Source organism: Ornithorhynchus anatinus, chromosome 1, assembly GCF_004115215.2.
Source record: "Ornithorhynchus anatinus isolate Pmale09 chromosome 1, mOrnAna1.pri.v4, whole genome shotgun sequence".
In the NCBI taxonomy this organism is placed as follows: Eukaryota; Metazoa; Chordata; class Mammalia; order Monotremata; family Ornithorhynchidae; genus Ornithorhynchus; species Ornithorhynchus anatinus.
In genome coordinates, this window is record NC_041728.1 from 97,902,612 (window position 1) to 97,914,471 (window position 11,860).

An 11,860-nucleotide genomic window follows, 5' to 3' on the forward strand; every position below is an offset into this window, starting at 1 on the left:
TAATAACAACGTTGGTATCTGTTAAGCGCTCACTACGCGCCGAGCGCCGTTCTAAGCGCCGGGGGAGAGACGGGGCCATCGGGTCGTCCCACGTGAGGCTCCCGGCTAATTCCCCACTTGGCAGACGAGGGAACTGAGGCACCGAGACGTTAAGCGACTGGCCCACGGCCCCACAGCCGACGAGTGGCAGATCTGGGATTCGAACCCGTGACCTCTGATTCCCGGGCCCGGGCTCTTTCGACGGAGCCACCCCGCTTCACCGTACTGAGGGTTGGGATGGACACCAGCGGACGGGATTGGACAAAGTCCCTGTCCCCGGTGGGACTCACAGTCTCCATCCCCATTTTACCGGTGGGGTGACTGAGGCCCAGAGAAGCGAAGTGACTCGGCCAAGGTCGCCCAGCAGACAAGTAAATAATAAATAATAATGTCGGTATCTGTTAAGCGCTCACTATGTGCCGAGCACCGTTCTAAGCGCTGGGGGAGACGCGGGGGAATCGGGTCGCCCCACGTGGGGCTCCCGGTCTTCATCCCCATTTTCCAGATGAGGGAACTGAGGCCCAGAGAAATTAAGTGACCGGCCCACAGTCACCCAGACCTGCGGACTCCCAGGCCCGGGCTCTGGCCGCTACCCCACGCTGCTTCCTAAGGCAGAACAGGACAAGGCGCTCTCGCTTCAGTGGAAACCAGAGTCCGTCAATCGCCGTCGGGATTGCTCGGGCGGGGGTCATGGGTTCGAATCCCGGGCGCGGCCCCTTGTCAGCTGGGTGACTGTGGGCAGGTCACTGCCCTTCTCGGGGCCTCGGTTCCCCCATCTGGAAACTGGGGTGAAGACTTTGAGCCCCACGTGGGACCACCCGGTGCCCCTGGGTCTCCCCCAGCGCTCCGAACGGCGCTGGGCCCAGAGTGAGCGCTTAACGGATACCGACGTGACGCTGACGCTGACGATCCTTTTGACGGCGTTCGGGGAGGGGGGTCCTACCTGGCCCGCAGGCCGCGCTGGAGGCGGCCCAGCCTCTCGTAGTAGAGTCGGCCGGGCGGGCCGGGGCCGGGGCCGGGGGCGGGGGCGGGGGCCTGGGCCATGCTTTCTCGGCCGCCCTGCTCGCCCCGCGCAGCCCCGCAAGGACCGGACAACCGCCGGCCCCGCTCTCCACCAATCGGATCGCGCCCGCTGCTCCCGCCCCCATGAGGCCCCGCCCACCGTCCCGCTCCCGCCCAATCGGGGCTCTCCCTCTGATCCCGCCTCCACGAGGCCCCGCCCACCGTCCCCGCTCCCGTCCAATCAGGCCCCGCCCGCTGCTCCCGCCCCCATGGGGCCCCGCCCACCGTCCCCAGTCCCGACCAATCGGGTCTCTCCCTCTGCTCCCGCCCCCATGAGGCCCCGCCCACCGTCCCGCTCCCGCCCAATCGGGGCTCTCCCTCTGATCCCGCCTCCACGAGGCCCCTCCCACCGTCCCCGCTCCCGTCCAATCAGGCCCCGCCCGCTGCTCTCGCCCCCATGAGGCCCCGCCCACCGCCCCCAGTCCCGACCAATCGGGTCTCTCCCTCTGATCCCCCCCCCATGAGGCCCCGCCCATCGCCCCCGCTCCCGACCGATCGGGTCCCGCCCGCTGCTCCAGCTCCGATTAGGCCCCGCCCATTGTTCCCACTCCCCTCCAATCGGATCCCGTCCGATCAGATCCCGCCCCATCAGGCCCCGCCCATTTCCCCCGCTCCCGTCCAAACGGGTCCTGCCCGCTGATCTCGCCCTCATGAGGCCCCGCCCATCGCCCCCGTCCAATCAGGCCCCGCCCACTGCTCCCGCCCCCATGAGGCCCCGCCCACCGTCCCCACTGCCGACCAATCGGGTCCCTCCCGCCCTAATTAGGCCACGCCCACCGCCTCGCTCCCGTCCAATCGGATCCCGCCCGCTGCTCCCGGCCCATTTAGGCCCCGCCCATTCTTCCCACTCCCGTCCAATCAAATCTCGTCCGCTGATCCCGCCCCACCAGGCCCCGCCCATTTCCCCGTTCCGGTCCAATCGGGTCCCGCCCGCAGAGCCCGTCCTTAATTAGGCCCCGCCCACCGGTCCGCTCCCGTCCAAACGGGTCTTGCCCGCTGATCCCGCCCCACTAAGCTCCGCCCACCGTCCCCGCTCCCGACCAATCGGGCCCCGCCCGCTGCTCCCGCCCTACATAGGCCCCGCCCACCGTCATGCTCCCGCCCCAATCAGGCCCCGCCCCCAGCTCCAGCCCCAGTTAAACCCCGCACACCATCCCGGCTCTCGTCCAATCGGGCCCCGCCCCGCGTTCCCGTTCCCGCTCCCGCTCCAATCAGGCCCCGCCGGGCCACGTTCCCCTGTTCCCGCCTCCCGGCCCCGGCAGGTCCTTCCCCCGCCCCGATCCCGTTCTCCCATTCCCGCCTTCCGGACCAGGCGGGCCCCGCCCCCACATCGCCAGCGGCTTGGCCAGGACTCGCCCCCATGTCGCCCTCGGCCCAACGAAACCACGCCTCCATCCTCCCCCCCCCCCCCCACCCCCGGTTTAGCCCGGCCCGTCCCTTCCCCCTCATGAGCCTGGTCAGACCCCGCCCCCTACCCCTCATTGGCCCATCCAGGCCCCGCCCCTTTCACCGCATTGGACTACCCATGCCCCGCCCCTTTCACCTCATTAGCCCATCCAGGCCCCCTCCTCCCTCTTATTAGCCTACCAGGCCCCGCCCCTTCCCCTCATTGGCCTAGCCAGGCCACTCCCCTTTCCCCTCATTAGCCTAGCTAGGCCCTCGCCCCCTTTCCTTCATTGGTCTATCCAGGCCCCGCCCTCTTCCCCCTCATTGGCCTAGCCAGACCCCGCCCCCTTCCCCCTCATTAGCCTAGCCAGACCCCGCCCCCTTCCCCCTCACTAGCCTAGCTAGGCCCCGCCCCCTTCCCCCTCATTGGCCTAGCCAGGCCACTCCCCTTTCCCCTCATTAGCCTAGCTAGGACCCGCCCCCTTCCCCTCATTGGCCTAGCCAGGCCACTCCCCTTTCCCCTCATTAGCCTATCTAGGCCCCGCCCCTTTCCCTCATTAGCCTAGCTAGGCCCCGCCCCTTCCCCTCATTGGCCTAGCTAGGACCCGCCCCCTTCCCCTCATTGTCCTAGCCAGGCCACTCCCCTTTCCCCTCATTAGCCTAGCTAGGCCCCTTCCCCTTCCCCTCATTGGCCTGCCCAGACCACGCCCCTTCCCCTCATTAGCATAGCCCGACCAGGCCCCCCCCCCCCGGCCCGCCCCGGCCCAATCAGGCCACGCCCCCCTTCCCTATCCTACCCTAGAGAAGCAGCGCGGCTCAGTGGAAAGAGCCCGGGGCTTGGGAGTCAGAGGTCTTGGGTTCTAATCCCACTCTGCCACTTGTCAGCTGGGTGACTGTGGGCAGGTCACTTCACTTCTCTGGGCCTCAGTTCCTCATCTGTAAAATGGGGATGAAGACTGGGAGCCCCACGTGGGACAACCTGATCACCCTGTATCCCCCCCCCCCCCAGCGCTTAGAACAGTGCTCGGCACACAGGAAGCGCTTAACAAATACCACCGTTATTATTTTTATTCATTCATTCAATAGTATTTATTGAGCGCTTCCGTTGTGCCGAGCACTGGACTAAGCGCTTGGAATGAACAAATCGGCAACAGATAGAGACGGTCCCTGCCGTTTGAAGGGCTTACAGTATTTTTACTATTATTAACCGCTCAATAAATACGATTGGATGGATGAATGAATGAATGAATGGATGGATGGATGAATGGATGAATGAATGAATGAATGAATGAATGAATGAATGAATGAATGAATGAGGCCCCCCCCCCCCAACCTTTATACTGAACAGTCATTCTTCTGCTGTAATTCCACAGCCACGCTTTTCAACTGACCTTGTAATACTAATAATGTCAACATTATTATTTATTATTATTATCATTATTATTAATGTCGGTATCTGTTAAGCGCTTACTCTGTGCCGAGCACTGTTCTAAGCGCTGGGATGGATACAGAGTCCTCAGGTTGCCCCACTGGAGGCTCACAGTCTTCCTCCCCATTTGACAGACGAGGTCACTGAGGCACCGAGAAGTGAGGTGACTTGCCCACGGTCACACAGCCGACAGGTGGAGGAGGCGGGATTCGAACCCAGGACCTCTGACTCCCACGTCCGCGCTCTTTCCGCCGCTTCTCTAGTCCTGCGGGGAGCAAAGGGTACCCGGCAGTCTTGAGCGTCGACCCAGAATCCAGCCTGATTGGGTCGTATCCACCCCAAGCGCTCAGTACGGTGCCCGGGACACAGTAAGCGCTTAACAAATACCGCGATTGATATCATCATCGGTATTACGCGCGTCCGTCACCCCAGAGCTGGGCACCCGCTCCCCATTGCCTCGGTGGAATTGGGAAGCGGCGTGATCTAGCGGAAAAACAGAGGCCATGGAGTCAGGGGAGGCGGGTTCTAATTTGGCCTCCTCCACCATCTGCCGGCGGTGTGAATCTGGATAATAATGTCGGTGTCCGTTAAGCGCTTACCACGTGCAGAGCACTGTTCTGAGCGCTGGGGGAGACACAGGGGCATCGGAGCGTCCCACGTGGGGCTCACGGTTAATCCCCGTTTGACAGAGGAGGTCACTGAGGCCCAGAGAAGGGAAGTGACTGGCCCGCGGTCACACGGCTGACAAGCGGCGGAGTCGGGAGTCGAACCCATGACCTCTGACTCCCAAGCAGAGAAGCAGCGTGGCGCAGTGGAAGGAGCCCGGGCTTGGGAGTCAGGGCTCATGAGTTCGAATCCCAGCTCTGCCGCTTGTCGGCTGTGTGACTGCGGGCGAGTCACTTCCCTTCTCTGGGCCTCAGTTCCCTCCTCCGGCAAATGGGGATGAAGACCGTGAGCCCCACGTGGGACGACCTGATTCCCCCGGGTCTGCCCCAGCGCTTAGAACAGTGCTCTGCACGTAGTAAGCGCTTAACAAATACCAACATTATTATCATTACAAATACCAACCATTATTATTAAGCCCGGGCTCTTTCCACAGAGCCGCGCTGCTTCTCCGAGGCCACGGATGCCACTTCGCTTCTCTGTGCCTCAGTTTCCTCAACTATAAAACGGAGATTCGATGCCCCCTTCTCCTTGCCGCTTAGACTGTGAGCCCCATGAGGGGAAGCAGCGTGGCTCAGTGGAAAGAGCACGGGCTTTGGAGTCAGGGCTCATGAGTTCGAATCCCAGCTCTGCCACTTGTCGGCCGTGTGACCGTGGGCGAGTCACTTCACTTCTCTGGGCCTCAGTTCCCTCATCTGTAAAATGGGGATGAAGACGGTGAGCCCCACGTGGGACGACCTGATTCCCCTATGTCTACCCCAGCGCTTAGAACGGTGCTCGGCACATAGTAAGCGCTGAACAAATACCAACATTACTAGGGGCTGCGTCCGACCTGATTAACCTGCATCCACCCCGGTGTTTAGAACAGTGCCCGACACCTAGGAAGCGCTTAGCAAATTACATTAGGAGAAAAAAACCCCACCACTTCGCTGTAAGCCAGTCGGTCTCCTCTGTCCGTTTCGCGGGACCCCAGACTGTTCAAACAGCAGCAAGCCCCGCAAAACCCCCCAATTTCCCTCACGGCAGTCACCCCCAGCGGCCTCCCAGTTCCCAGTCGAGGTAGAAAAGCCCTTATATTCCTCTCGACCTCATGACCTTGGAGTTATCGCCAATTCAGGCCTCTGTTTCAACCCACATATTAGGCCCGTTATCTGACCCTGCCCGCGCTAGAGAAGCAGCGTGGCTCAGTGGGAAGAGCCCGGGCTTGGGAGTCTGAGGTCATGGGTTCGAATGCCGGCTGTGGGACTGTGGGCGGGTCACTTCGCTTCTCTGGGCCTCAGTGACCTCGTCTGTAAAACGGGGATTGAGGCCGTGAGCCCCACGTGGGACGACCCGATGACCCTGCATCTGCCCCAGCGCTTAGAACGGTGCGCGGCACAGAGTGAGCGCTTAACAGATACCGACATTATTATTCTCGTTACCGTCGCTCTCTCCAGAATCTGCCCCTCTCCCTCCATCCACACTGCTTACCTTGTTGATCCAAGTTCTTACATTGACTCAATAGTATTTACCGAACGCTCGCTGTGTGCCGAGCACTGCACTAAGCGCTTGGAATGGACAGCTGGGCAACGGATAGAGACCATCCCTGCCCATTGACGGGCCTCGTTCATTCCATTATATTTACTGAGCGCTTACCGCGCTCTGTACAAGGCGCTTGGAAAGTACACCGGCGTGGCTCAGGGGCAAGAGTCCGGGCTTGGGAGTCAGAAGTCATGGGTTCGACTCCCGGCTCTGCCACTTGTCCATCATGTGACCGCGGGCGAGTCACTTGGCTTCTCTGCGCCTCAGTTCCCTCATCTGTATAATGGGGGTGAAGACCGGGAGCCTCCCGTGGCACCGCCTGATGACCCTGCATCTCCCCCAGCGCTTAGAACGGTGCTCCGCACGTAGTAAGCGCTTCACAAATACCAACGTTGTTACGGCCACCTTTACCGCGTCAGCCTCCTCGACGACCTCCGGGCAACCCCGTCTCTCCCCTCTCCGGTCCCTACTTCACTCTGCCGGCCACGTCATTTTTCTGCACAAGTGTTCGGTCCGCTTCTCCCCTCGAAAACCTCCATCGGTTGTCCGACTATCCCCGCGGCAGAGAGCAACTCCTTACCCTCGACTTTAAGGCCCTCCGTCAGCTAGCTCCCTTCTATCTGACCTTGCAGACCTCTAACAGCAAGCCAAGCTGCGCACACTGCTCCGCAAACCTCAACCTCCCCGCTGTACCTCCAGCCCCTCGCCCGGGTTTTCCGCTCCCTCAGGCCTGGAACTCTCTCCCCGCTCCTACTGAGAGCTCACCCTCCTCCGAGAGGCCCTCCCAGACGGAGCTTCCCCTTTTCCCTCTGCTGCCCCTCAGCAAAGCCCCCTTTTCCCCCCCTTTCCCCCTGCTCCTCCCCCTCTCCCTTCCCCTCCCCTCAGCACTGTGCTCGTCCGCTCACGTGTCTATATTTTTAATACCCTATTTGTTTTAATAATGATGTTGGTAGCTGTTAAGCGCTTACTCTGTGCAGAGCACCGTTCTAAGCGCTGGGGTAGACGCAGGGTCATCAGGTTGTGCCACGTGGGGCTCACGGTCTTCATCCCCATTTTACAGATGAGGTAGCTGAGGCCCAGAGAAGTGAAGTGACTCGCCCACAGTCACACAGCTGACAAGCGGCAGAGCCGGGATTCGAACCCATGACCTCTGGCTCCAAAGCCCGTGCTCTTTCCACTGCGCCACGCTTTGTTAATGAGATGCACATCTCCTTGATTCTATTTATTCGCTATCGTTTTTGTCTGTCTCCCCCGATTAGACTGTGAGCCCGTCAATGGGCGGGGAAGCAGCGTGGCTCAGTGGAAAGAGCCCGGGCTTGGGAGTCAGAGGTCATGGGTTCGACTCCCGCCTCTGCCGCTTGGCAGCTGTGTGACTGTGGGCGAGTCACGTCGCTTCTCTGGGCCTCAGTTCCCTCATCTGGAAAATGGGGATTAACTGGGAGCCTCACGTGGGACGACCCGATGACCCTGTATCTACCCCAGCGCTTAGAACAGTGCTCAGCCCATAGTAAGCGCTTAACAAATACCAACATTATTATTAGAACGGTGCTCTGCACATAGTAATGGCTCAATAAATACTATTGAATGAATGAATGAATGAATCACAACTCGTCCAAGAGCTTTCTCTGACTAAGCCCTCCCTTCCCCTATTTGCCCCTCTTTTTGCCTCCCCTACGCCCCTGGGTCTGTTACCCTTTGAGCGTTTTGATCTTCCCCCCGTCCCCACAGCCCTTATGAACATACCTATCTGATATTCTTTTCATGTGTGTCTCCCTCCTCTAATCCGTAAATTCCTTGAGGGTGGGATCGTGTCTACCTACTCTATTATATTGTACTCTCCCGAGTGCTTAGTAGAGTGCTCTGCACACCGTAAGCCCTCAGTGGGGTTTAGAGAAGCAGCGTGGCTTAGTGGAAAGAGCCCGGGCTTGGGAGTCAAAGGATGCGGGTTTTAATCCCCGCTCCGCCACTTGTCTACTGCGTGACCTTGGGCAAGCCACTTAACTTCCCTGTGCCTCGGTTACCTCATCTGTAAAATGGGGATTAAGACTGTGAAACCCACACGGGGCAACCTGATTACCTTGTATCTCCCCCAGCGCTTAGAATAGTGTTTGGCACATATTCAGTGCTTAACAAATACCATAATGATTAATTATTATTATTATTAACGAATACCATCAAATGACTGCTTAATTGATTACTCCCAGCCTGGCTATCTCCTTCCAGAGCTAAGAGCTTCCAAACCACCCTAAGTAGTCCCTCAATCACGTCTTTCTGACTTCTCAGCTCTTCTAGTCCTCTCCAAAACTCATTCCACTTGCTCCTTCCCTAAATCCTCAGTCTTCTTTCCACCGCTGTGCACACGTTGGAAGCAATGACTCCCATGTTCACTGTCATAAGCGACAGGTCCCTCACTGAAGCTGGAATAAGGGCGGGGCCTCGCCCCTCTACAATTAGAAAAACCAAGAACGCAAGCAGCACTGGTAATTAAGAGCTTGTCTTCTGGCCCATGTCTATCATATGAGATGATGATTGGATCATTCATTCATTCATTCATTCATTTATTTTTATTGAGCTCTTACTGTGTGCAGAGCACCGTCCTATGCACTTGGAAAGTACAGTTCAGCGATAAAGAGAGACAATCCCTGCCCATACTGCATTTACAGTCTAGAAGGGGGGAGAGAGACATCAAAAACGAGTAAAACAAGTGAAATAAGTAAACAGGTATCAGTATAAAGAAATAGAATTATCGATATATGCACGTCAGAACAAGTAAACAGGGATCAATATAAGTAAATAGGATGATATGCGCCTAAGTGCTGTGGGGCGGGGAGGGGGCGGAAGGGCGAAGGGAGTGAGTTAAGGTGATGTGGAAGGGAAGGGAAAAAAAGGGGCTTAGTCTGGGAAGGCCTCTTGGAGGAGGTGAATTTAAGGTGATGTGGAAGGGAGGGAAAAGGGGGGGCTTAGTCCGGGAAGGCCTCTTGGAGGAGGTGAATCTTCAGTAGGGCTTCGAAGGGGGGAAGTGTGCTAGTTTGGCTGATTTGAGGAGGGAGGGCATTCCGGGCCAGAGGGAGGACGTGGGCCGGGGGTCGACGGCGGGACGGGCGAGAACGAGGCCCAGTGAGAAGATTAGCACCAGAGGAGCGGAGCGGGCGGGCTGGGCTGGAGAAGGAGAGAAGGGAGGCGAGGTAGGAGGGGGCAAGGGGAAGGACAGCTTTGAAGCCAAGAGTGAGGAGTTTTCACCAACTACTCCACCATCTTCTCCGCACTCTTTAGCATTTGCTCCTCATTCCCCTCCTCTGCAGATCATCTGTCTTCCTACTCCTCTCCCTAGTCCGCACATCCTGCTCACTGCTTGCGGCCGCTAGCACCTCCCTCCCCCGGGCTCCCCCATCCCCTCTCGAGTGCCTAGTGGACCGTTTTACCCATTCTCTATCTGCCCCTCTGCCCTCACTGTAGATTCCCAGGAGGTGCGACCGTCGGTCGACCTGTCGACAATCCAGTTCCTGAGGATCATTTTTCTGCGGTTGAAATAGATGATGCTAAATTGAGATTGACTTTTTTTGAGCCTTTATTTTAATGACTATTCATTAAAAGATAAGGGTCCTCCATTCTGGCACGTCGCGCCAGAGAAAAACACAGATTTTCTCTGAAATAATGGCGTTGGGAAAATAGAAAAGGGGGAAAAAAACCCCTCTCTTCAACAACTCACTAGCCACGAAGATCTGTGTCCCTAAAATCATGTTCCAAATCAGTCTGGAGCCGGGTGATGGACGGTGGATTCACTTCCCGAGTATCCTGGAACTGTGTCCCCGGAACCATCTCCTGATCCCAGTTTCACTGATTTAGTCCATTTGGCAACGAGTTTTTCACATTCATTCATTCCTTCATTCCTTCATTCCTTCGTTCGTATTTATTGAGCTCTTACTGTGTGCAGAGCACTGTACTAAGCGCTTGAAAAGTACAGTTGAAAAGCACATAGTGAGCGCTCAATAAATACTATTGAATAAAAGGATAGTCGAGATGGAGGTACAGAGAGTAGATTGGAGATAGAAGAGGAGCTGAGTGTGCACGTTGGGTTGTGGTAGGAATTGATTTTCTGATTAACTGGTAGATTTTGTATTTGTTGCTACTGAACTTCTGTGGGCAAGTCACTTAACTTCTCTGTGTCTCAGTTCCCTCATCTGTAAAATGGGGATGAAGACTGTGAGCCCCATGTGGGACAACCTGATTCCCCCGTGTCTGCCCCAGCGCTTAGAACAGTGCTCTGCACATAGTAAGCCGCTTAACAAATACCAACATTATTATTATTATTATTACTATTAAGTTGTCAGGTGGTTCCTCAGGAGGAACAGAATGAGTTAACTCATCTCAGTTTTGCCACTTCCCTGCTCTGTGACCTTAAGCAAGCCATTTAACTTCTCTGTGCTTCAGTTTCCTCATTTAGAAAATGGGCATTAAATACCTCTTTCCCTCCTCCTTAGACCCAAGAGCACCACGTAGGACAAGAACAGCTCTAATCTGTCTCTACCCCCGACATTTAGTACAATGCTTTGCACGGAGTCGTTAGAGAGACTAGGCATTGAAATAGAGGCCAAAGTTGAGGCCTCAAACTATATGCATGGGGAATACGGGAAGGAACATCTCTGCAGCGTGGCTCAGTGGAAAGAGCCCGGGCTTGGGAGTCAGAGGTTATGGGTTCGAATTCTAGCTCTGCCACTTGTGTGACTGTGGGCAAGTCACTTCACTTCTCTGGGCCTCAGTTACCTCATCTGTAAAATGGGGATGAAGACCGTGAGCCTCGTGTGGCACAGTCTGATTACCCTGCATCCACCCCAGTGCTTAGAACAGTGCTCTGCACATAGTAAGCGCTCAACAAATACCTTTGGGAAACAGCGCGGCTCAGTGGAAAGAGCCCGGGCTTGGGAGTCGGAGGTCGTGGGTTCTAATCCCGCCTCTGCCACTTGTCAGCTACGTGACTGTGGGCAAGTCGCTTCACTCCTCTGGGCCTCAGTTACCTCATCTGTAAAATGGGGATTAAGACCGTGAGCCTCGTGTGGGACAGTCTGATTACCCCGCATCTACCCCAGTGTTTAGAACAGTGCTCTGCACATAGTAAGCACTTAACAAATACCAACATTAATTAAATTACTTGGATGTCTCACCGACACCTCAAACTTAACATTTCTGAAACGTTTCTTTCCTCTTCCCTCCCAAACCCTGTCCTCCCTCTGACTTACTTTCCCATCGCTGTAGACAGCAGCGCCATCCTCCCTGACTCACAAGTCCCTAGTTTGTGAGCTTGTCTGTCCAGACTTAGAGCTCGCTGTGAGCAGGGAATGTGTCTGTTTGTTGTTATATTGTACTCTCCCAAGCTCTTAGTACAGTGCCTTGTACACAGTAAGTGCTCAATAAATACGATTGAATGAATGAATGAATGAATGAAAAAGCCCATAACCTTGGCGTTATCCTAGACTCGTCTATGTCGTTCAACACATATTTTCGATCTGTCACCAAATCCTGTTGGTTTAACCTTCACAACATAACTAAAATCCACCCTTTCCCCTCCATCCATGTTAATCCAAGCACTTATCCTCCCTGCCTTGATTACTGCATTAGCCTCCTTGCTGACCTGCCTGTATCCTGTCTCTCCCCACTCCAGTTCATACTTTACTCTGCTGCCTGGATTATTTTTCCACAGAAATGTTCAGTCCCTGTTTCTCTACTCCTCAAGAACTTCCAGAGGTGGTCCATCCTCCTCCG

The 11,860-nt window shown here is 56.4% G+C and overlaps 1 protein-coding gene across 1 annotated transcript in view; it reads right to left on the minus strand.

Moving 5' to 3' along the window:
- Positions 1-1,098, minus strand: part of KIZ (kizuna centrosomal protein) — a 144,377-nt gene extending 143,279 nt beyond the window's left edge. Inside the window, exon 1 of the mRNA XM_029067322.1 lies at positions 983-1,098. Within this exon, the coding sequence (XP_028923155.1) occupies positions 983-1,083 (101 nt within the window). The 5' untranslated portion in view covers positions 1,084-1,098. The remainder of the gene's footprint in view (positions 1-982) is intronic.
- Positions 1,099-11,860: the final 10,762 nt, after the last annotated feature.